Genomic DNA, 26919 nt, shown 5'->3' on the forward strand with positions numbered 1-26919 from the left:
TACAATTAATTCATTGATTATTTTCCTTTGTTCTTTTACTTTATTTTGGTTTGAAATCTTCAATTTTTATCATGTGTTATTTATGAAAAATGAAAAAGTAATATGAATACAACATTTCAAAAAATTACAGGTATTACTTATTTATGGCATCTACATGTTTCAGCATATTTTAACCATGAGGCATTGGTTCACACTCTTAATTCAATTTGATTTGATTTATTGTGGCCAAGTCCAAGTTGTTCATCTACAGTATCACTAGCCTGTCCAGATTGAGGCTGTGAGAAGGTGGCAGTTGAATTCAAACTGTCTTAATTGACTGTGATTGTCTGTTTATCTGCAGACCGTTGGTGGTTCTCTCCTGGCACTCTAGCTTCCTCCACTAAAAAAATGGCATCCATGATAATAGCCAAGCGTGCTGAAAGTGGCAATATACACCAACAATCAATTAGTCAAATTATTTAATTTATATATTACTTATTTATTATAATTTTCAGAATGCTCAGCATTAATTGATGTACAATTTTTACCATCAACAACAGGATGCAAGCTATATGAGTCCTGCAGTAACATCAGTTGTTGTGTAGAAGTTGCTGACCTCCAGAGGTCATTCAACATGTTCTTACACCTAGATACCTGTAACCTTAAGCTAACTGTTGGAATAGAAAAACTGCGTTATATCCAGATGCTTTTTAAGTACAACTGGGGAAGTAATGATTCCTTTTGGTTGAATGGAATCTTCAAACTACAGTTAGTGGATATTAGAATTAACAATTATACCCACCATTGTTATAGAAGTCATAATTTATTTCATAGACTCCAATAACTAGCCAAATTATTTATAATAGTGACCTGAGTTTTAAACAAAAAGTATATAATACAATATTTCTTAGGAAGCATGAATCTTGCAATCTGATTAGTTAATCACCTGGGTGTAAATTGGCACCTCATCCTAGTTAAACTATTTACTCCTGGGGATAAAACAAATCATTTAATTGAAAAATTGCATACTAGAAAGAATTTTTATGCCCCACCTACGATATGATCTTTATAATTTTAATGCCAAATTAGAGTTTTGACCCCAATTTCACGGTCCTCTGAACATAGAAAGTGATAGTGCAAGTGGGGCATCTGTGTACTATGGACACATTCTTGTTACTTCATGATTTTAAACTTCAATATACTAGTCTCATGTTCACAAGCATATTTTCAAACTTTATTTTACCTCATGTCTGAAATTAACTTCATAAATATCTTTCTTATATCAGTTTTTTTTCAGCTATCAGATACATCAATTACATTATGCAAAGAAGTATAGAATGTCAGTAGCCTTGGAAGTATGTATGTCATCAATAGAACCATGCATACAGAACACAACAATACTAGACAATGTAGATCTGCCACAGGAAGAATGTGATTGGAGACAAAACTACAAAATGTCTGGTTCGTATCACGTTCACAATGCAAGGTTGATAAGGGACAGCAATAATTTTAAAACTTAAGACTAATATATAATGATTCCTATTGCTAAAATACACATACTGTAGACATTATAAAAATATGGAGATGTGGTATGATTGCCAATGAGACAACTCTCCACCAGAGGCCAAATGACGTAGATGTTGACAGATATTAAAAAAGTTATATTGTATTTTAAATGTAAAAGAAAAACACTATTTTAGTCTAAACATAAAATATCCACGTCTTACTTTCAGATTTTGCCTATGGCACCTGGCTGGGATCTAAACTCAGCCTACAAGATACTTCTGACAAAGACCTGATACTACAGTTGAAGGAGGAAACTGGCATTGGGTTCTATCTTGAAAAGAACACATGTGCTGATGACTTTGAGTACACAGTCTTACAGTCAAGTATGCAGTCTGTGTAAAATGAAAATTACTAAATTAATTATTTTATCAATGGTTTATTGAAGAATTTGATCTTAAATTTGACTTACAATTAAATTTTTATGCCTCTGCTGTAGGCAACGGGTGCACTAAGTGTTACCCTTGACGGTGTGTCCTTCTGTCCATCCCATTTTTGTTTCTGCACTCTGACAAGTTTTTCACATCCAAATTTTATGAAACTCATACACATTGCAGGGAACCAAAATTCGCAGACAGAGTTTGAATTTTGGCAGTGAGTTTCTTACAGTTCTAGAGTTATGCCCCTTTATAACTTGGAAAATTGCAAATTTTTTCGTTTCCACACTCTAACTTAAGTTTTACTCACCTAAATTTTATGAAACTTATACAAAATGCCACGAACCACAACAAGAAGACAGAGTTCAAATTTGAGTCATGAATCATTTATCATCTAGCGTTATGCCCCTTTTTAACTTTGAAAATCGTGAATCTTGAGCGGGGGCATTCATGTGCTCAAACACATTCTTCTTTGATTCATTAAAGCTTTACACAGTGAATAAACATGTGAAGAAAATGAACTGAATCATGCACTCATATATCAACTATTTGTACAAATATATTATCTTTTTCAAACTGTTTAATGGAAATCATTCCTACAATTAAGAAATGTTGAATTATCATTAATCAAATAACAATTTTTATATTTAGAAACTCACTCAAAATTCCTGTTTAAGACATTTATTTGGACAGGGGAGGGGGGAATTGAATAGTATATTTATAACAACTGTTATTGATATTTGACTACAATATAATTATAACTTTTGCTCTTCATAGATTGCTCAAAGTTTAAGACTAGGACTTTACTGGATGGACCTGTTATGTGTGATATTAATGATCAATGTACCGCTATAGACTGTTGTGTTTATGATGAAAAGACACTGGAAAACTACAACATTTTCATTCATCTTAACTCCTGTAATGACAGTATAATTGTTGGAATTGAAAAGTATAAATTTTCACAATCACTTCTTGACTTTGATTGGAGTAAGTATAGAATGTTATTTTTTACACTTTAAATAATGGGACTATATTGTAATCATCTTATCCATCTTTTTGTGTAATAAATATTTTTGTCGCACTTTTTTCATGTCATATTGGAAAAAAATACTGTATATTTGGTCATCTGCTTGTCAGTTATCAGTTGTATCTTGTGAGCACTTTATGGATTTGTCAGACACCTACTTTTTGTTTGCCTGTACTTTGAATTTTAATAATGTTGAACTTAATATTTTCATCACGCTTTTATCTAATACTACTGAACAGAATGTCTTCATATATGGTCAGCAGCTTGACAGTGATGAGTTGTAACATGTGAGCATTTTTTTATGTGTCAGAATCCTTCCTCCTTTTTGCCAATACTTTGAATTTTTTCATATGTTGAATGAACTTCATATTTTGATAACACATTTCTTCAGAACTATACAAGATGACTTCATATCTGGTCTCAGTATTACTTATAAGTGTCTGCACTTTTTGGATCTGTCGGACATTTTCTTCCTGTTTTCCTCTACTTTGAATTATGAGTGGGAGTATGCTAAGCAAAACAACACATACAAGTTGTTGATGTGAAAAAAACAGTGGAATGTAAAAGAGATAAACGACAGATTTATTTTTGTCTTGCCTGTTGTTGAGTAATCTTGTATAAGTTTGTGTGAAAGAGTTTTATTACATGCTATAATATCTTTTAAATATTATGCATACATATTTTTAGATCAACAGCATGGACTTTACTTGGGAGGAATTTTTCGAATACAGTAAGTGGTATCTTTTAAATTAACATTTTTAACATTGATATAAAAATAAGGAGATTTGGTATGATTGCCAATGAGACAACTATCTACCAAAGTTCAAATTAAGTGGATGATAACTGGTTCTAGTATTATAAGTAAATATTGATGTCAGATGGTTAGTGAAATATTTTTCAGCTTTGAACTTATGAGTAAATTTCTCAATTGTTATACAGATTTAATATAGGTTCTGTTTTTGAGGAAAATAAAACTTTAGGCAAAAAATCTATGCTAATTATTATGAAATGAAAAAGTTATCTTGCAAATTTGCAACAAACAAGTGTAAATGATAAAACTTAAAAACAATACTTGCTAAATGTTTTTTTTATTCTACATCTGTTGTTTTTTTTTCTAATTATAATTTCATTTGCTAGATATAAGCTTGAAGATTTGCCAGGACGGAAGAGCTTTATTGTAAGCATGAAAGTGAGCGTCTGCTGGAGTTCTAAGACTGACTGTGATTATAGAGTGACAGTCCTAGAAAACATTGTATTAGAAAAAGAAGTGTGTGAATGGAAAAAGCCTTTCCTTACACAAGGTACTTAATACTGTTGTTCAATGCAATGACATATGTTTCGCTTAAATGAAATAGTAGAAAGGAGAAGTATAATGTTTCAAATAAAAGATGTGGGTTATATGTCAACTAGACAACAGCCCAACAACAAAATAAAACTTCATACTTTTATTTTTATTTTCATCATTTTCCATACGGCCTTCATCAATGAGAAAAATCAATACCTTATACTCGGCTTTAAAAGGCCCCGACATGAAAAATATGAAACAATTCAATTGAGAAAACTAACGGCCTAATTTTAACAAAACAATTTACGAAAGAAAAACAAATATGTCAGACATGAACCAACAACAACCATTGATCTCCAGGATGCTGATTTGGGACAGGCACATGAAGAATGTGGTGGAGTTAAACATGTTTGTGAGGGCTCAACCCTCCCCCTAACCTGGGACAGTAGTGTAACAGCACAACATCACAACAAACTATAAAAATCAGTTGAAAAAGGTTTAACTCAACAGATCGATACAAAGCAGAAAAACATCAAACAAAGACACAGACCGGAAGTGGCAGGGTATTTATCCATCCCTCATCCCTAACAACAAAAAAGACACTAAGTACAGATCTGAGAGTAATCGCAGTTACTGACAGCTAGTTCATAGCCAATAACAACTAATAAAATCGAAGTGCTGAAGTACTAAACATCGGATGACTGCAAGTTCTTGTGGATGGTCACAAGCACTTGTCTCAGAAAAAAAAATCACATCTCTATACCTGAAAGTGAGGTTAATGTACAGTTATAATTTTTAGCTCACCTGGCCCAAAGGGCCAAGTGAGCTTTTCTCATCACTTGGCGTCCGTCGTCCGTCGTCCTGCGTCAGTCGTCCGTCGTCCGTAAACTTTTACAAAAATCTTCTCCTCTGAAACTACTGGGCCAAATTTGACCAAACTTGGCCACAATCATCATTGGGGTATCTAGTTTAAAAAATGTGTCCGGTGACTTGGCCAACCAACCAAGATGGCCACCATGGCTAAAAATAGAACATAGGGGTAAAATGTAGATTTTGGCTTATATCTCTGAAACCAAAGCATTTAGAGCAAATCTGACATGGGGTAAATTTGTTTATCAGGTCAAGATCTATCTGCCCTGAAATTTTCAGATGAATCTGACATCCCAATGTTGGGTTGCTGCCCCTGAATTGGTAATCTTAAGGAAATTTTGCCGTTTTTGGTTATTATCTTGAATTTTATTATAGATAGAGATAAACTGTAAACAGCAATAATGTTCAGCAAAGTAAGATCTACAAATAAGTCAACTTGACCAAAATGGTCAGTTGATCCCTTAAGGAGTTATTGCCCTTTATAGTCAATTTTTAACCATTTTTCGTAAATTTTTGTAATCTTTTACAAAAATCTTCTCCTCTGAATCTACTAAGACAAATTTAACCAAACTTGTCCACAATCATCATTAGGGTATCTAGTTTAAAAAATGTGTCCGATGATCCTGCCCAATAACCAAGATGGCCGACATGGCTAAAAAATAGAACATAGGGTAAAATGCAGTTTTTGGCTCATATCTCTGAAACCAAAGCATTTAGAGCAAATCTGACATGGGTAAAATTGTTTATCAGGTCAAGATCTATCTGCCCTGAAATTTTCAGACCAATCAGGCAACAGGTTGTTGGGTTGCTGCCCCTGAATTGGTAATTTTAAGAAAATTTTGCAGCTTTTGGTTATTATCTTGAATATTATTATAGATAGAGATAAACTGTGAACAGCAATAATGTACAGCAAAGTAAGATCTACAAATAAGTCAACATGACCAAAATTGTCAATTGACCCCTTAAGGAGTTATTGCCCTTTATAGTCAATTTTTTACAATTTTCATAAATTTTGTAAATTTTTACAAAATATTTTCCACTGTAACTACTGGGCCAAGTTCATTATAGATAGAGATAATTGTAAGCAGCAAGAATGTTCAGTAAAGTAAGATCTACAAACACATCACCATCACCAAAACACAATTTTGTCATGAATCCATCTGTGTCCTTTGTTTAATATGCACATAGACCAAGGTGAGCGACACAGGCTCTTTAGAGCCTCTAGTTTTTTCTTAGACAACTTCGTGTTGGGATGATAAATAAATGACAGGAAATTCAACTTCACCGTAATAAATATGATATTGAAGTAATACAAATCAGTATACTCTGGTTTGTTGTTATATATTATATTAATATTTGTATATTACAGTTACATGTATATATAATTTTCATCCATTTGTATATCATTCTATTCTACTATATTAATAATAGTGCAGTGCAAGTGCATGGTGGACACTCTTCTGTAATAATTCGATTTTTCTAATAGATTGGATTTGAGTAGGCATTCAAACATTCATATTTTCCCTCGAAACTTTCAATCTCCCATGCAGAGTTATCGGTCCTTGAGAGAGAGCGAGGACCGATAACTCTGCATGGGAGATTTTAAACGTTCTTGAGATATTCTTCCGCATGCGTTAACACACATTTTCTGTACGTGTGCATAGATATTAAAGATTTTTTACTTATATATATATTTCTAACGACAAAACATTTTCATATTATTAATTTTATGTTCTAAAAAAAATATTTTTAGGAGTATCCATTGAAAAAATGAATTTATAACAAGCGATAAGGAATGTTATTTTGCACTCGATAATGTCCGCGTATTTATCATGTTTATAGATCGGCTACAATCCCAACACGAAAGTTTCATAATGGAGATCTAGGCGACAGCAATACACCGGAATGCCCTCATCGTCATCCGATGTAAAAATCATGTTTCTAAGACTAAAATATCAATCAGTACACATCCAACATCCAATGAATTTAGTGTAAAGACGTCATTAACAGAGAAAAACATGACCTTGTGCAATGCCAAAATATAGGTATCGACATATTGTAGTACCATGAAAGTACATATGTGTATAACAATAATATTTAATATGGTTTTAATTTACTGATAACAAAATCAATATTTATACCAATAAAAACAATATTCAAAGATTTAATTACAGTGTTGAACTGGTAACCTTTTAGAATAAGTTTATTTAAAGGATTGATAAATTTACCCATATCGTATTAGTTTGTTTGTTTTTGAATTTGTTGTCAAGAACTACAATATGAGCAGAACCCTTGTGTATCTTTTAAAAAAAAAGCTACATCTGTATTATATACTGAAAAACTTGTATTTAAAACTTAAAAAGTTTAATAAGTTTACTGCCATCCAATATCTTAAAATTTTTATTAAAAACATTTTCCAACTATTATGAAGTATATGTGATTGTTTTTAGTGGGTTTTTTAAAATATCAATTTTACGGATTTCTGTCTCATGTCTTGTTCAGATCTGTAAGTACCAGTATAGTTGTCTGATCTGTGATTTTACCAATTGTATCATATTCCCAATTGTGACATTTTGACTGAGTGAATTAGCATGGAAGGTGATGCATGCAAAGCAGGAGATGCTTATCCTGTCAATGTACCCTGTCTTGCTTCTTTTAGAGTTAATGCGATTCTCTCAGTTTTTATTGGTTACTTTGCTTTGCCTCTTCTTAATTGATTTACAAGATTTGAACATCAGAAATAGTGTCCCCTTAATAAATAAGAACTGTTCCATGTTTTGATTTTATTCAGCACCATTTTGATACAATGGTGTTTTGAAAAACACACAAATTTTGTAATAATGGCAAAAAGTTTCATGCAACAATAAGCTCCTAATTGTTTCATTGTGTCAAATAATTTATGACTTTAGGAAATAGTAGGTTTTGATTGTAATTTTACTTTCTTTTAATATTTCATGATCTTTTCCAGATTTTTCTTTGACAAAATGGGAAGCAGAAAGTGGATACACAGTGAATACCACTTTACATGGGCAGGCTTTGACAGATTTACTTGAAGAACTTGGTGTATCTAAATATTATGAGAAGACTAAGTGTAACAGAAGTAATTCACCATATTTCCCTCAATCATCAGATGGTTGGAATATAGGTATAACTTGTGACTTTCTTTGTGCATTTCAGCAGGAAGATATTAAATTTTTTTTTATTGAAACTTTATTTGAAGCCAGATTTTTTAGCAGAAAAATGTAGTTTTTATATTTCTAATGTATAATAGTAATTGTAAAAGTTCTCCTGTTTCTAAAATCATTGAAATTTCAACAATATATATTTATACATCAAAATCTAGGTCAAGATCTGATTTGAATTTTTTTTTAAAGAGGTTTAGTATAATTTTTGATTTTTTTTCTTTTTTTTTGCAGTAGAGGTAATAATGTCAATGCTGCATATTTCTTAAAATAAATCTGTTTTGAATAATTATCATCAATATTTCTTTTCTTTTAAACATTTCCTTTCCTTCTGTGATTTGAATACTTCAAGATAACCATGGAAAGGAGTAGGGGCCCGGTTTTGGCACAAGAAAATGAAATGCTTGACAACTGTTTCAAATTTGCACATAATAATTGGAAATGCATAAAGTCAAGAAATATAAATGAAAAACATAAGATTTTTTATCTGATGACATCACAGTTACGTCATAATATGTACCGTTTTCATGAAAACAATGAGAAATACAGAATTTATGAAGTTTTCCATTGTTATTTCCATTGTGGAAACATTGTGCACCGCCAAGAAACAACAAAATAATTTAAGAGAAGCTTTATTATGACTATTGACATAATCTCACCAAATATGAAGTTGTTTCTTGGGTGCGCACATACTTTGCCACTCTAAAATATACTTAAAATTTGATGAAAAACAAGGAAAATCGAGAAATTTTACAAACTATACAAATTCCGTCAATGTTTGTTGCCATGGTTACTCGTTAAATATGAAATTTGTTTTTATTTTCTGAATACCTTTTACCTTAGTCTATTTATGACAAATTTATAAATATGTATGATAATTTTTAAATTAGCACTATTATTTGGGCCAAATAAGAGCCTTATTGTCCCTATTCCTTTAACATGATGTCATTTAGTCATTAAACATCTTGATAATCTTTGCATTTTTTCTGTCGGATATAGAAACTAGTTTTTGACAGTTACAATGTGATTTGGTTTTTTTTTTTTAGCATGTCCACATACTATCCAGTCCATCTATAGTCTACCAGACAACATGGTTTGTAGCTTATCTGATACATGCACCAGTGTTGAATGCTGTGTGGATATTAAGCTGCTTGGAAGATCATTCCACATTTACTTGGACATTGATCCATGTCACTACAGGCTGACGGTTGGCATTGAAAGGATGAAATTTAACAGAAGTCTACTGGACTACAGTTGGGGTAAGAGGAAATATTTAAATAATATTTAGTGTCTTGAATTGTATTAAAATTTAATTAATGTTTATATTTCTACAGATGTTATTTCTTATTTTGACTCCAATATTTCGTAATGATTTAATTTCAGTTTTAATGAGTTAAAAGCAAGAAATACAACTTATAGAAGTGATTTTAGTGAGCACTATGTATATTTGTATATAATATCACATGTCTTAATATTTTGAATTTGGTATTCTTATAACTTTTAGTTTTGTTAAAATACTCAATTAAAAGTGTCAATACACAAATGGTAATAAACGTTTTACTTTAAAATTTGTAGGTTCTGTGTTATCAGTGTCTTTGTATGGAGTCATGAATTTAGAGTATGTATTATAATTTTTATACTGCTGCAAAACAAAGTTCAGGGGTGGGGGGTAATATGGTGATATAGGATTCACCCTTACTCTCTGTCCATGTTCCTTGTAAGTGACAACTAAACAAATATTGATAAAACTTTACACAAGTTATAGAATACTTCATGAGGATATGCAAAAAGGAGTGTTATCCCAGTCCATCATTTTTAAGGGGAGATAATCAGATTTACTGACTTCAATATATTAATACTATTGTGGGGCAGAGATTATACTTGCATTTCTAGTTCTAAAAAGTGCTCAGTTTCTAGTATTGCTAGTGGCTATGACAATGATATGAACTTATCTACCTTGTTAGATTAAGTGACTGAGGTAAGGATAAAAATTATTTATGGATATTTTGTGTATTTTTCCTTTGACTTTTTTTTTGTGATAATTTTTCATATCATGCTACTCTCTTTAGATAGAAAAAATATTGCTAGGAACTAAGGGTGCATGTGCTGTTGTCAATGTTAACAATAACGACATCATAGGCAAAATAGAGATAAACTCATTATTAATGGTCTTTCAAACTTGAAGATGTTTCTCAGCCACATCTCATCTCACTATTTGATGAGATTGTAGCTGAGAAAAACCCTCTCGTTTGAAATACCAGCAATAATTTATTATTATTGTCTTTACATCCATCTATATCAACCTGCTCAGTGGATCTGTAATTCTCATATCACAGCTTTGAGACAAAGCAGAACTTTTCAGCAGCATCACATTGTCTGAAGTGAAGATATCAACAAAGTCACAATGTGTGAAGAAATGACATCAAGATTACTTTGGCAAGGGTAAAACTTTCTAAGAGATATGTAAAAAGACCAGAAAAAGCCGTAATTTTATTAGCAGAGTTTTGGGTTTTTTAAAGATATCGTTAAATATCAGCCACTTGACACACTCACCAAAAAGGTTTACATTGTGGTTGGCAGCTGATATTTTATAATATCAATTTGTAGCAACTCAGATGATCTATACAAATTGAAAAAGTACTGAAATGGCTGGCATGCTCAATAGATAAGATTCCTGTTCTCTATCTTGACAGAAAACATACAAACATACATGTCGAAGATTTTGAACTTGACATATGACATAGACACTTGTCTTTTGTGAGAGATTGTATTTTGACATTGAGTCATCCTTTTTCTGTGATATGTTAAGTGTTGGATGTCTGCCAACAACCATGTGAAGTTTTTCAGAAAAGTTATGTGAATAAAAGAGATATTGGTATATATCAGTGAGACAGCAAACCAAATAAAACAAATCTGGAAAGACCTCTTGATGTAAGATAAATGATCTGGTGTGTTTAAAAATATGAAGGAATGAAAAATGGTACAAGATAAGGAATATTTTTTGCTGTTGTTAATTTCTTATTTTAAATAGATTTAATTATGGGTTTTGGTATTAGCTAGTTTTTGTTTGTTCTAATTTTAGATTTTCTATAGATGATCTTCCAGATGACAAGATATTTATCATTAGTTTGAATGTATCAGTTTGTTTTGAAGCTCAGAGCTCTTGTGATAGCAATAATTCAATGGTTTTGAGAAATGTTCTTTTACCAAAGCAGGAGTGCAAATTTAACAAAGATTTTGTTGTAGAAGGTAAGGCATTGTTCACTAAAAGATATCTTTTAAATACCAACCAGTAGTTAATTTAGCATTTGTCAGCCTTCAAACCTTTTTTGTGTCAAAATAGATACTGTTGAGGATATATTGTTTGAAAAATAATTTCACGTTTAAATTCTACACTAGGAAATGATTTTGCACTTAATTTTGATAGGCTGAATAGGAAAATGGTTCACTTCATTTACAAGTGGAATTTATTTTCTAAATTTTTGAATAGATATTTCTGAAAAACATGTCGTGCATTGAATATAATGTTTTAGAAAATATAGTGACATTTGCATAGCGCCTGATTTTATTTACATTACAGATTTTTCACTAACCAAGTGGATGTCAGATAGAGATATTATCAGGACAGATGTGTTAAAGGAGTACATGTTATACCAGATCCTTGAGGAGTTAGATGCTCCATCTTTTTTGAATGAATATTCATGTGATAGATCAAGAGAACCTTGGGTCCCTACCAACAATGGTTGGATGCATGGTAAGATAACTTTGATTTACTTGCAGTCAATAATCAAGGCTAGCTTTCGAAGTTTGTAAAAGTCCATTGAAGGTATCTATACCATATTTAATATAATGGTGATATGAGAAAATATATACTGGTAGTATGACATTTGAGATGAATAGAAATACATTTTCTAAATATATGTATGTACAAACTACATGTATGTGTTTATACTCTTTCAGAAGTTTGCAGAGTAAATTCAAAATGAATATATTTAGTCACTGTGGTAATTATACCCCAATCTGAAGGAGCTGGTAGCTTCCAGTGATGGGAGGTATATTGTTTTATTTTTTTCAGTCCCTCTGTCCCTGTGTAGGTCCATCCATCCTATAAAATTGGTGTCAAATGTTTCTCAGGAACTTGAAATCACAGCTTCCTGATATTTGGTATCAAGCTTCTAGTGACATGCTAATTTTTTTATGCATTTTCATCCACATCCTAATGTGCGTAAGACAACTGATTTTTTTTCAAGATGACCTTTATGGTATCATATTTTTATTGTAGCAATTTTAATATAAAAAAAAATAAAGTTTACTTATCAACTGTTTCCTCATGAAGCCATATCAAGATAACAGCTCCATCCTATTTACATTTATACTTTTATTGCAGAGTGTCCAAACTATTTGACATTACCTTACCTGAATGGTGCAGAAACATCATGTATAACCATGGATACATGTACAGGAATAACATGTTGTGTTGAAGCAGTATCTCTTGGAAGATCATTTGTCATGTCCTTTGAACTTGATGCATGCAACTTCATGTTTACCATCAACATAGAAAAATTTGTTCACAACGAGTCACTTGTAAATTATGTTTACGGTATGTATCTCAATTATTTATATCTGAAAGCATGTCCATACGTACTGAATCTGTTCTGTTTTTAATAACCTACATTTCATCGTGTTATAGCCATTGGAATAGGAACATTTCAAAAAAGGTACTTGTTTGGAGCTTTTGTTTTAAACATTGAGATTAAATTTTTGTTAATAAGTATAATAATTAATCTGAATGGACAGTTCTGGAATCTACTTACCCTACACACATGTCTGAATAGTCTCTTTGTGATAGTCACAGACAAAAAAATTACAGCAATATATATCTTTTGATGTTTTCATTTAAAAAAAAATATCCAATATTTATGTGAAAGATGTTTTATATTTTTTTATTTTCAAGTTTAATTTCAATTCCAGGAACTCCCAAGCAATTATATCTGAAAGGAATCTTTTTAGTTGAGTAAGTAGTTCTTGTTATACTCAGTTGCTAAATCAGTAATTTATATTTAAATTTTATACATTATAAAATTCTTCTAGTAGCTTTTTATACATCCGGGTGTAATAGGGTCACATACCGTAATCAGCCTTGTAAAGTCCGCACTGGTATATTGTCTGCACCCCCTTTCCTCCACGAGAATTCAGGAAAAAAAACTTTTTGTAATTGCTTGAAAACATCTAATGAAACTCCTGTAATTTCAAATCATGTGTGATCTTTGTGGTACTTTCATGGAAAAACCTGTTTTCCATCATAAAATAGATTTTGAATATGATTGTAAATGATCCTAGAACACTCCACGAGTGTTAAAATAGGTCAAAATCGTGAATAAATAATTAGGAAAGTTGTATTTCATATTAATCTGAAGTTGGTATAGCATGTGTAAATCAAAAATAATTATGGTGAAAGTGTGTGAAAAATCTGTACTTAATTATAGTTACTACTTGAATACAACTTTGAAACTGAAACAGTTCCCCTCTTTAGGTAAATACTATCAAATATATCCATAACATTAATGTTTGAATGATCTTCAGCTAAAAACTGCTTCGGTGGTCTCGTGGTAGCCTAGAGTGCGGGAGGTTGTGGGTTCGAACCCTGGCCAGGTCAAACCAAAGACTTTAAAATTGGTATTTGCTGCTTCTCCGCTAAACATGCAGCATTAAGGAGTAAGAGCAAAGCCTGGTCAGCTCGGAGTCAGAATAATGTGTCCGGGTAAGGTGACATGTCTTCCTGCGGACTGTTACCTTGTGAACTAGCATGTTAAAAATCTGGCTCAGAGTGTCTGTCTAGTACAAAGCAGGGTAAATATTCATATTACATTAACATGTTCTTGTCCTGAATATGCATATTAATTTGCTGCTGGACGTTAAGCAGCCATCCATCATCATCAACTTCAGCTAAAACAAAATGTATGCTTCAGTATGAAACACCAACATGGAATGAATAACCAATTACGTTTTGTAGTTTATACATTGTAATGCATAAGCTGGTTCCTGGCTGATTTATATACTTTTTTCATTCCTGTAAATACAAGGTGATTCCTGTTTATGTTATGCAATGCTATGAAAAGAAACGAGTAATATGTGATAAAGATTTTAATTGTGATATTTATCAGAGTTAATATTGGTATTGAATTAAAATTGCATATTAATATTGATTAGGTTAATTATCAGTTTCGAAAATTATAAGGGCGCTCACTACACAAACATGGTGGAACATGAACAAACCTGGCAAAATCTAGTTTTTCTCTTATTTCTTGCTTGTTGTACTCTATAATCTGCACCCCTGCCTGACAATATTAATTTAGGAGAAAAAAACCATGGTCTATACAAGCCTCAATATGGTAAGGGCTTCAAATTTATGGACTCAACAAGCTCAAGTACTTTATTATACCAGGAAAATATACAACTCTGCAAAGCAAAAGCAAACATCATCAGCAATTTTACAAATGTTATATAGCATGATTAAACACAAGCATGGTTAAAAACACTTACAAATAGTTAAACTTAATCATACATAATATCAAAGTTTCAGATTGCATTGCATTCTACAAAAGTGAACTACATTATGAAAAGATTCAATACACTTAACAGTTTCAACATAAAATTATTAAGATGTGCTGAAAGATAAATTTTGAATAAAATATAATTTCATTGTTATATATAATTACTATACATGTATATGTATATACATATATATATCATCCTTTGTGCTTTTGTCAAATCTCGTGTCCATCATTCAGTTAAGAATGGATTACTCATGTACCACATTTCTGTCGGATCATGGTAAATTTGATTTATTTTTAGATACACTCTGGATGAGTTGCCTACGACAAAGGAGTATGTAGTATCTGTAATCCTGGGTGTATGTCTAGAATCGACAGAACCCAATTGTATGATCAAAAGAGTTGTAGCAGATAAAACAAGCTTACCTAAACCATCTTGTGACTGGAATAACGGATTTAGTATGCAAAGTAAATAGGAGAATTATATTTTGTGGGTATAGATTGAACCATGAATTTAAATGTGCAACAAAGTACAAAGTTTCCATAGGCTTATATGCAGACATTGGTAAAACCATGAAATCCAATACTCATGAAAATATGATTTTTTCCTCAATCCATCAAAAATAAGTGAATCCATGGTAAATGTTTTCTATGCCTAGAGATTCATATTTCTCAAAAAAATGTCATTTTTAAAACTCTTCTGATTTTGATACCTATCTTAAGAATATGTTGAAAACAATTCCATTGCATATGGGTCACCATGACCTACATTTCACACTTTTGAGATTATCGATGTTTCTAATTTAGGTATATAATGAAGACAAAGATAAAAAAACACATGCAGTTCTTGAAATTTGGATCATCATTGCTGTTGTATTTTATGGTTGTCACAAGTTTTTAATTGTAGCTTTTTCAAACAGTGTTTTATGGGGGTAAAAAAATCGTTTTGATAGAATAGTGAGATATTTAAATTTGAATTACATTTTTTACATGTCTTGTTTGTAGATTTTTCTTTGGAACAATGGGCACTTTTAAAAGGTTTGGAATTTGAAAATCTCCCAGAGGTTCCAGTTCTACAAGTTCTAAGAGATCTTGACCTGTCAAAATACATGAAGACACCACCTTGCAACAGAAATAACACATTTTATAATCCAGAAGTTAATGGTTGGAAAAATAGTGAGTAAACAAATAAAAGGCAGCATAAAATTTGACTATGCATATGTGTTAGTGTTCATGGACTTATAAAGAAGTTATGTTCAAGTAAGTCTTAATTCCAATTTTTATTGAACAGTTTATTGACCATTAAGTTAAGTAACTATAGTAGATTGCCTTTAGCTTTCTTTAAGGCAAACATATTGCTGAACTTGTTTGCATTTGTTATCAGTAAATTCAGATGTTTTTGCATGAGAAATTTAATCCAAAAATGATGAGATCTAGACTGGCCTAAAGAATTCCTTGGCGAGAATATGAATAAACGATATAAAACTGTTTACAAATGAATTTTTTTTTTTAAATCAGTATAAAGATAAGCAGATATATGGTATGAGACAACTATCCACCAGAAACCAAATGACCTAGGTGTAAGCAAATTTAGGTCACTGTTATACCTACAACTATGAGAAAAAATCTTGTCAAATAGTTCAAATCAGAAAAGCCTGATTCATGTACAAAACATTGAATGATTGTACTTTTTGTAATAGTTATTGTGAGTAATTTTTTCGAATATTTGTTTTAGGTTGTCCAGTTACAACAGACTTAACAGAACTACAGCCTGAAATGACATGTACATTATTATCATCCTGTACTAAGGTGGACTGCTGTGTCGACGTAGATATTATAGATCATTCATTTAATGTTATCTTACAACTAGATCCGTGTGAGGAAGAATTGATTGTTGGCATAGATAATTTTGTATTTATAATATCACTTTACCACTATGAATTTGGTAAGTACCTTCATATAGATTTTCCTTCTGGAAAAGAAGGTTTAAATTTCCCACTTTTATATTTTCATGAGGGAAATTTTTTATTGTGTGTATTTGAAAGGCATTGTCCTTTCATGGTATCAATTCCTCAAAATGTTCTTCCAGGTTGCAGCTTGAAATCATTCCTTCAAACTGATCAACTGATACAAAATTTTAGCCCTTTGTTTGAGTGAATAGTTTTTAGTCCCCTACCGAGGAAGTCGAAGGGGACTTTAGGTTTGCACTCTGTCTGTCTGTCTGTCTGTCTGTCTGTCTGTCTGTCTGTCCGGCAAATCAGTTTTCCACACTCTTTTTTTTTTCGTGCTTGAAGATATTGATTTGATATTTGGTGTATTGTTTTATCATGACAAGTTACAGATCAAGTTCGAATTTTGTTTCGGTCTGAATATTTTGTGCAGAGTTATGGTCCTTGAACTTAGAAAATTCACTCAAATGATCAGTTTTCCGCACTTTTTTTTGTCATGCTTGAAGATATTGATTTAATGATTGGTATTTAGTTTTATCATTACAAGTTACAGAACAATTTCGAATTTTGGTCCCGTTGAATGATTTTGTGCAGAGTTATGGTCCTTGGACTTAGAAAATTCACTAAAATAATCAGTTTTCCTCACTTTTTTTCGTCATGCTTGAAGATATTGATTTGATAATTGGTATATAGTTTTATCATGACAAGTTACAAATCAAGATCCAATTTTGATCCTGTCTGATGATTTTGTGCAGAGTTATGGTCCTTGGACTAAGAAAATTCACTCAAATAATCAGTTTTCCACATTTTTTTTGGTCATGCTTGAAGATATTGACTTGATATTTGTTAGATAATTTACACCATGACAAGTTATAGATCAAGTTAGCATTTTGTTCCAGTACAATGAATTTTTAACCGGTATCGGACTATGTATTGCCAGACAATACTCACAGAATGCTTGTTAGTATAAATAAGTGTATGGTAATAGAAATGATCTTACCATCCAATTATATAAGTTATTGATTTTTTTTTTAAAGCTGGAAGGTTAAACACCTTGTAATCAGGATTTTTGTTAAGAATGTTATTGAGGAAAAGAATATGACATGGATTTGCATAAGTGTATATTGCCAAGATATTTCCCAGGAAAAAACCACATCATCTGTGTTTTGAATATTTCTCTTCGAAATAAAGATTTGTCAAAGTAATACCACTGTTATTGCTGTTCTTCATCTTACCAGAGTTACTGATATGATTCCAACAAGTTAGAGACATTACATCTTATAGTAAAATAAAAACTACTCTAATCTTTGACAATTATTCCCTTTTAATTTTTCAATTTATGACCTCAACAAATACTCTTTGAAGTTTCATTTGCAAGAGTTATCTTTAAATTACAGAATTAACTGGGGATATCATCCTACAAATATTGTTATTCATTACAAACAACACAAAAGTATTAATTGTTACAATAACAAACATTTAATTCTTGTTTTATGTAGGAGCCAAACAGAAAGTTTATTTGAAAAATGTTGTTCGAATTGAGTAAGTATATATTACTGTTACACTAGTTTTTTATAGTTTGAACGTTGACAGACTCGTATTGATGTGTCCTTTTTCTACAAAAAAAACCCCAAAACTTTTCCAGTTCATCTCATGCTTAAAATCTTTACCTACCTTATATATTCCACACAATTAAGCTCTGTAGAAACTTTTGATTAAAAGCAGATAGGTTAGAAAGATGCTACATGTATTTGATTGTGTCAGCAGACAAACTGGGATATAAAAGGGATTTTTCTGTCATATTCCAGCTATTCCATATATGACTTAGAAAGTGATGGTAGCTACCTTGTAGACATGAACATAAGTGTATGTTTGGAATCAGAGAAGCCATGTGTGTTTGAAGAGCAGATCTTCTGGAACACCAAACTTAGAAAGAAACCATGTAAATGGCATACTGGTTTTAAAGACCCAGGTAAGTATTTTTAATGTAAATATACCACTCATTTTCTTGTCTAAAATCAGTTTGCTTCCATGAACTCATGTTGGAGCATACTATTAAGTATTTGCAAAGTATAAATTTCATAAAGGCTTGAATGGAACTTTGGAAAAACTATGAAATCAAGTATCCTCAAAAAGATGAATTTTCTTCAATCCACAAAAATTGGTACCCATGAAAATAAATGAATACACAATAGCAATTTCTAGATATAAGAAGATGTGGTATGAGTGCCAATGAGACAACTCTCCATCCAATCCAGCTTGTATTGCTGCATTGGAAAATTTTATGAAATTTTTTTTCCATAATATCTGACCTCAAGTTAACTTTTTAGAAGGTACCGGTAGTAACACAATGATAACACATTTTTTTTTTTATATAGATTTCTCCTTAACATCATGGAAGACCTCCGTTGGTATTGATCCATCACAATCACTCAGTACAGTAGAGATCAGAAAGTTACAAGAAACACTTGGAATTTCACCATTCCTAATGGATGTTGCTTGTGAAAGACACAGCTCACCTTATGTCCCACCATTCAATGGATGGAGAACAGGTAGTACACCCTCGTCCTTTGGTCTCTGGTGTATATTTAGTTATCTAATTGGCAATTATACCACACCTTACTTTTATAAGTCCACATGAAATATCATTTACAACAAAGCCGTTTTTTAAATGAAAAACATATTGCTACAGAGTTCTAAAGTATCTATAAGATTTTATCTGATTAATGACTCAAAGTTAGGTCATAGCTGTTTGTAAAGCTTATAGATTTTATAAAGATGTTTCTAGATATGAAAAAAATACAGATTTGGATTTATTGTGAATTGTGGGAATTTCTCATCAGTGAAAATCATGCTATTACTTAATGGATCTTGATGTAAATAAAAGAAGATGGTGGGGTATATATCAACCACAAAAATAATCAAAAGGTATTTGAATGTAGTTTTTGCATCAACTATTAAATGTACATTTGCTATATGTTCCATAATTTTTTATTGATAATGGCTTGTTACACTTCTAGAATGTTTACAAGAAATACAGAATTTGCCAGCACTCCATGATAACATGAACTGTTATATTGACCAGACTTGTACAGCAGTCCAGTGTTGTGTTGATGTGACAGAATTAGGAAAAGCTTTAGAGATTGGAATCAACATTGATCCCTGTGATTTTAGACTATCTGTCAGGATTGAAAAATTGAGCTTTGATGTAACATTATTTGATTACTTATGGGGTTAGTAGAAATACTTAAATAAGGTGCATTGTTGTTAAAACTATGGTTGGAACCTGAGGCCTTATACAGTTTTGGCTGTTCTGTTATATGGCTTGTACAATTTTTGATGTTTCATAACTTTTATTTATTTGGCCTCTCAAACGTATGGCCTCGAGTGTTCTGAGGACAGTTATTCCAAATATATGGCACTAAACTTGGTATCATACATTTTTTATATGCCCCTTTAGGGGACTATTACGGTATACCCTTGTCCATCCGTTTGTCCGTCTGTCGTCAACACTTCAGTCAATAACTCAAAAACACTTTCACCAACTTTCATGGAACTTTATTGAATTGTTTACATTTATTGACGTAAGCTCCCTTTGATTTTTATAAATTTTAGATTTTACATTTCTAAGTTATTGGATTTTATTCATAAAAAAATGAGGGATTTTCGAGTTTTCTGACTATATCTCAAAAATGCTATGAACAATTTTCATGAAACTTTGGTGAATTGTTTATATATATTGACATAAGCTCCCTTTTGATTATTAAAATTTTCTGATTTTATGTTTTGCAGTATTTGGACTTTATCCATAAAAAAGGGAGGATTTTCCAGTTTTCTGATAACTCAAAAACACTTTGAGCAATTTTCATAAAACTTTGGTTTATATCTATTGAAGTTAGCTCCTTTTTGTTTTTTGTTTTTATAAATTTCTGATAGGACATTGCAGAGTTATGGAACTTTATTTGTTGAAAAACTATTCAAATTTTAAAGTAAATTTGGATTTTATTAGATAAATACTTACCATCATAAATTCTGAGTGTAACCCCAATTGGGTCATAGGTCAGATGGAATATCCCGACTAAAAATAAACGTACTCTCACTGGTATGGACATTTACCCCTGTTTGCCCATATTCTCCCATTCAATTTCCTCAAGACAGAAACGTAAGGAAAGGGGATGAAGGGGAGGTGGGTGGGACCTATAATTTATAATGGTAAGTATTTATCTAATAAAATCCAAATTTACTTTAAAATTTGAATATTTTATAGCTATAAATACGTTACCATCATAAATTCTGAGTAACAGAATCTAACATAAAGCTGAATCCCCTGTAACAGGAGGAAAGTTCAATCTTTGTGCTGAAACTATAGGTCCAAGAGAGTATAAACTTTCGGCAAAAGTAGCCATAGATTGGAGGTAATGAGAGATAAAAGAGTTCTCATTTCTCCAGAAACCTGCAGACAGTACCTCTTCTAAAGATGTACTGATTAATCCACATCACTTTGAAACGGCCCCACCCATTTCCCTCCCCCCTGTGTATGTGTATATATGCTGTTGGAATCTAGACCAGTCTCAGATCAGATGCATGTTAATGTCTAACTCTGATCGGAATCCAGTCAGGAAACCTGTGAATCCAGATGGTTACTAGTGTAAAACAAAGACATGTTTGGGAAAAGAACCACAGTTTAATGCTTAAATTTCATATTAATAAAACACAAACAACAGTACAGTTTGAAAACAATACACAAATTAATTAATTAATAATCTGTGGTATTCCACTCAAGGGTATATTACATTTATAATATGAAACCAAAACTGTGTGTTCTTGAAATATAATCTACTCTTCACATTTATAAAATATACAGTTAAATTAAATCAATTATATATCTATAATTAGTTGATGAAGCAACCTAAATATCTCAATAAAAATTAAAAATAAAATAGGGTGGGTGAGGATGGGATTTTAAATTCGCTAATGCCAAATTACAATGCGTCTGCTTCATGCAGTTGTATTATCTAGAATGCCTAAATGAGGCGCTCAGTAATTAAAACAAAAGGATGATAATTAACTAATTATCTCTGCCGATTGGATAATTTGAAATAAGGGCCTTGTTCTGATTGGTTCCCTTCCCACATCTCACAAAGCAATTAGAGAGCGAGATGTCAAGAGTGGCCAGTAGGGAATTCCTTATATCATTGGTTGTTATTAATAGATATAAGCTGAACTAAAATACCCAATCGGCAATAAAGGACAGGTAATGCATGTGTGATGATACATGTCAATATGCTGTGTATTAATAATCCATTTTTCTTGTTAATAAAAATATCACTTAAACAGAGCCCAGGATGTAGAGATACCCCTAACATCATGAGCTTTAACATTAAAACAATTCAAAAGTTCTGCCTTAGAAGAACCATAAGCTAAAGATATGCATTTGCATATCCAAGTAGAAATAGTTTTAACAGAAAGATCTGAGATTCCTTTTTTAATAGGAATAAAGAGTCTTGAGTTAGAAACAGAACATAAACTACTCCTTCTATCCAGATAAATAGAAAGGATTCTTACTGGACATAAAAGTACACAACTGGTTAAGCACCCTTATCCGGAATCTGATTCTTTGCCAAAAAAACAGGATCAGTTAAAAGAGTAACAGAAGATTTATCCCTGCTAAATCGAAGGCAAGCATCAGAAATAGAGAAGGCATGGATTTCACTCCTTCTCTGTCCAGAAGCCAAAGCTAAAAGAAAACAGCATTTATAGGAAAGAAACCTTAAATCTATTGTTTCTGCTGGTTCAAAAGGAGGAAGTTTTAAAAAGGATAAAACTAGTCCAAGGTCCCACTTAGGAACTAAAGTTTTTTGTCTTGGTCTTTCAAGACTAAAACTATGAACCAAAAGAGAAATATGCTCATTGTTTCCAAAATCTGGGCCACCAGAAATATGAATAGTTCTTGAAATAGCTGATCTACATCCCTTAATAGTAGAGGGACATAATCCTTTGGATTCAAAAAGAAAAACTAGAAAGTCTGCTAATTGTTGTACAGTGACTTGGAAAGGATCAATTTCCCGCTCACTACACCAATCTGAGAAGATTGACCATTTTGCATCATAGACAATGCTAGTGGAGTCTCTGATAGACTTTGTGAGATGCTTGGTTGCTCCTTCAGAAAAACCCCTCTTTCTGAGGATAACCCTGAGAGAAGCCAGGCGTGTAGATGAAGTTTTTCTGGATTTTGATAAAGAACCTTGCCCTTGATTTGAGACAGAAGGTCTGGTCTCAGAGGTAGAACTAGAGGACAAGCACATGATAGGCGCAGAAGTCTGGAAACCAAGACTGATTAGGCCATGCTGGAGCAATAACTATGTTCTTGCAATTTTCCCCTGCTATTTTCTGAAGTACTGGGGAGAGAAACCTGAAAGGAGGGAAGGCGTACCCGAACATTCCTTTCCAAGTTAGGCTCATTGTGTCTACCGCAAAAGATTTTGGATCTGGAACGGGAGACACAAATGTTGGAAGTTTGTGATTGAGACTGGTCGCAAACAGATCTATCTGAAGTGACCCCCAATGAAGAGTCACAGCTTTGAAAACTACTTGAAGTAGTTCCCACTCCGTGTTTACTGGAGCAAGGGATCTGGATAGAGTGTCGGCTAGAATATTGAGGTGCCACGCAATATGTCTCGCCACTAGATGAACCTGGAGTTGAAAACATAGAAGGAGAATGTCTCTGGCTATCTGATAAAGAGAAGGTGAATGAGTTCCTCCCTGATTCTTGAGATAAGCTACAACTGTTGTGTTGTCCGTGGCCAAAATGGCAGACTGATTATTTAGAGACAGTTGGAAATGATTTAGTGCAAGCAGAACTGCTTTCATTTCCAATACGTTGATATGCTCTTCCAAAAGATCTGGATTCCAGACTCCCGAGATTGTAAGCCCCTCCAGATATGCTCCCCAACCGAGGGTGGAGGAATCTGTGAATATTGTTAGACTGGGAACTTGAGGGGACAGACATAGGCCCCTCATTACATTTTCCCGTACTAACCACCATTGAAGATGTGGAAATAAAGGCTGAGTGATTGGAATCAATGCTTCCCATTCTTGTGAAGCTGGAATCTATAACTTGTGCAAATAAAACTGAAGCGGACGATTGTGCAGGCGTCCCAATGGAATTACATCTGCCAGAGAATTCAATAGACCCAGAAGTTGCAAGAATTGACGTGCTGTGACTGATTGAACCGTCAGGAATAAATGCATTTTCTGACATAGTTTTGTAAATTTTTCCTCTGGTGGGAGAACTAGGCCTAGATTGGTTAGGAAATGTTTTCCCAGGAAAACAAAGTCTTGAGAAGGAACTATCTCTGACTTTTTCCAGGAGATTAGGAAGCCTAGGGACAGAAAACAATTGATGACCAAATCTGTCTGAACCCTCAATTTGATTGGGCAAAATTCCTTGAGAAGGGAATCGTCCAGGTAGGAATGAATCTGAATAGACAGGGAATGTAGGTGAGCTATAGCTGCCTGCAAGATTTTGGTAAAAGCCAAAGGGGCTGTAGACAGGCCAAAATGGAGAGCCTTGAACTGGAAAACTTTGTTGTTCCAAACGAAGCGAAGGTATTTCCTGTAAGTATGGGAAATGGGAATGTGGAAATATTGAAGCATCTGAAAGATCCAGAGAAGTAGTCCACATTCCTGGAATGATTGAAGTCCTGATTGATCTGTTGGTTTCCATTTTGAAATGGGGAAAAATAAGAAGGTTGTTCAGAATAGATAGGTCTATGACCGGCCTCATTCCTCCTGTCTTCTTTGGAACCAGAAAAAGGCGGGAATAAAATCCCGGAGACAGAGTTAAGAGCGACACCTCCTCTATTGCAGATTTTTGTAACATTGTGTCCACTTCTACTGATAGTTGATACTTAACTGAGTCTTGAGTATGAGACAAACTTATCGGAACTGCTGACAGAGGAGGTGGGTTCTTGAACTGAAGTGTTAATCCCCCTCGAATTATTGACAGCACATAACAGTCTGAGGTAATTTTCTTCCACAGATTTAGGAAAAAACTTATTATAACCTCCCCCCTACTGGTATTGTTTTTTGAGGAACTTCTTGTAAATTTTCCCCTGGGGAAGCTGTCAATAACGTACGAGGGCAAGAACCTAGCTACTAGACCCAGGTTTCTTGGGACCCTTAAAACCACCAGAAGGCTTACTTGAGCTTTTTCCGGAGTTATGGGATTTGTTCTGCGGTTTGCCGTAGTTATTCTTCCTTTTCTTAGCAGAAGAAGGAGGACCACCTGAAGCAGAAGTACTAGTAGAACTAGATGTAGCATTAACCGACCTCTTGCCATTGTTAACTTGTACACTAACTTTGACTGGAGGAGGGTTTTTGCTGAGTTCCTCTTGAACCCCCTGTACGGGTAAATCAAACATCTTGTCAGTAAGTGGAGATTTCAGTAAAGAATCTTTCAAAGACTCAGCAACAGAAATGTTTTCAAGAAACTCTGCTCTTTTAGATAGGGTGCAATTAGCAATAGAACCCATTAAGAGCAACTGAGATGAACCTAGAGCTTTATCCAGTTGACGTAAAAAGGATCATACTTCTGCTGGAACAACAGAATCTTCGCTGTTAAGCAAATGTCCAGTTGCAGCTAGAAAATGTTCGGCTGTGCCAAGAACTTGAGAAGCACTACGAAGGAGATTCTCAGTCTTTGACCAAACAGGTTGAGTGAGACGAAGACCATCTACTGGCTTTTTTCCCAATAAAGATGAAAGAGATTTGTCACAACTGGGAACAAGTCTACCCAGTAAAGAATCAAAGATATCAAAATCCTGGTACTTAACCTGATCAGAAAAGGATGATATTCCAAATCCAGAGATATTGTTATTAGCAACCTTTTTCACTAGCAGAATTAGCGATACCTTCATTTATAAATTGTAAAGCAAATGCCATATAGCCAGATTCAAGAAAAGAATTGTTAGAGGTCACAGTATTCTGAGAAATACCACAGGAAGCTTCAAAAGTTGAAGAAGGTTTCTTCGGCTTGGAAGGAGAGGCAAAAATGATATGTGCTTCATCCCTCATCAAGGTATACACCTTATCCCTAAGATACTTCAAGGATGGAGGATCCTCAGTCTCCTTGGTGGGAGGTTGTTGAGCTGACTTAGAAGAAGGCTCAGGGGCCGTCTTCGATACCTTGGGAGAAGAAGAACTTTCAACATCCTCATCAATGAGGAAAGCCCTTTCATGACTCCCAGGGGAAACAGAAAGCTCGTCATCCTCCCTCTTATCATATTCTACAGACATAGCTGGAGAAGGTTGATGAGAAGAAACTCTATTCTCCAGTAGAGACATACGACTGGATAGAGTACTAAATTCAGCCTTGAAAGACTCACCAAAGTCCAAAAGTAACTTCTGAAAACCATCCAAAGATGATTCATGATCAGAACCCTGAGTACCATGAGAGAAGACTGAGCTCGAGAGTCAGGTATGGTGGTAGAAGGAGCTACTGCAGGAGTCAAAGATACTGCTATGGGTGGACATGGAGCTAAAGGTGGAGCAGTAGCTACCCCAGAAGGGGGACCATAGAAATTGTCCCTATAAGGCCAAAAACCAGGTTGGTTTGGCATAAACCCACCACAAGGGTAAGACTGTGGCCAAGGTGGCTGGGACCATGAAGGTATAGGTTGGGTGCCTGAGTTGGGAAGCAAATACCCACAATAGGATAATGGGGGCCTAGAACCTGGCAATTTCAAGCCCATAGCTGTACCTGGGACAGAAGCAATAGTACCCGATGAATTAACAGGCCTAGATAAAGTATGAGTCACCGAAGTTGATTTAGGTACCCCCCCCCAAAAAAAAATGTGTGAAAGGGTCAGATAGGTAGCATTACCAGACACCGTTATCGAAACTCCGGTCAATGTACTGGTAGTTTGGGGGGGAACACAAATAATTTGTTTAGAAATTCAAACTAAACAAGGGAATAAGTTTCCAATAATATACACAATAAATGAAAAGCAATTAAGCTATTACTTTACAAACAACTAAACACTTCTCTGTTGAATCTGTAATAATTTACACGAGTGACCGATGTCGCAGATGGAAATTGAATGGGAGAATATGGGCAAACAGGGGTATATGTT

At 33.3% G+C, this 26919-nt stretch overlaps 1 protein-coding gene across 1 annotated transcript in view; it reads left to right on the forward strand.

Annotated features, from left to right (window-relative positions):
- The first annotated feature begins 1282 nt into the window (after positions 1 to 1282).
- The window catches only part of LOC127719258 (uncharacterized), a 42329-nt gene continuing 16692 nt past the window's right edge, over positions 1283 to 26919 (forward strand). The window contains exons 1-19 of the mRNA XM_052225274.1: positions 1283 to 1440; positions 1713 to 1868; positions 2697 to 2906; positions 3634 to 3676; positions 4084 to 4247; positions 8070 to 8246; positions 9330 to 9542; positions 9859 to 9901; positions 11366 to 11532; positions 11864 to 12037; positions 12671 to 12883; positions 13255 to 13297; positions 15139 to 15305; positions 15843 to 16013; positions 16573 to 16782; positions 18286 to 18328; positions 18595 to 18758; positions 19165 to 19338; positions 19807 to 20019. Of these exons, the coding sequence (XP_052081234.1) occupies positions 1317 to 1440; positions 1713 to 1868; positions 2697 to 2906; positions 3634 to 3676; positions 4084 to 4247; positions 8070 to 8246; positions 9330 to 9542; positions 9859 to 9901; positions 11366 to 11532; positions 11864 to 12037; positions 12671 to 12883; positions 13255 to 13297; positions 15139 to 15305; positions 15843 to 16013; positions 16573 to 16782; positions 18286 to 18328; positions 18595 to 18758; positions 19165 to 19338; positions 19807 to 20019 (2869 nt within the window). The 5' untranslated portion in view covers positions 1283 to 1316. The remainder of the gene's footprint in view (positions 1441 to 1712; positions 1869 to 2696; positions 2907 to 3633; positions 3677 to 4083; positions 4248 to 8069; positions 8247 to 9329; positions 9543 to 9858; positions 9902 to 11365; positions 11533 to 11863; positions 12038 to 12670; positions 12884 to 13254; positions 13298 to 15138; positions 15306 to 15842; positions 16014 to 16572; positions 16783 to 18285; positions 18329 to 18594; positions 18759 to 19164; positions 19339 to 19806; positions 20020 to 26919) is intronic.

The sequence above is a fragment of the Mytilus californianus genome, unplaced genomic scaffold (assembly GCF_021869535.1).
Source record: "Mytilus californianus isolate M0D057914Y unplaced genomic scaffold, xbMytCali1.0.p SCAF_11, whole genome shotgun sequence".
NCBI lineage: Eukaryota > Metazoa > Mollusca > Bivalvia > Mytilida > Mytilidae > Mytilus > Mytilus californianus.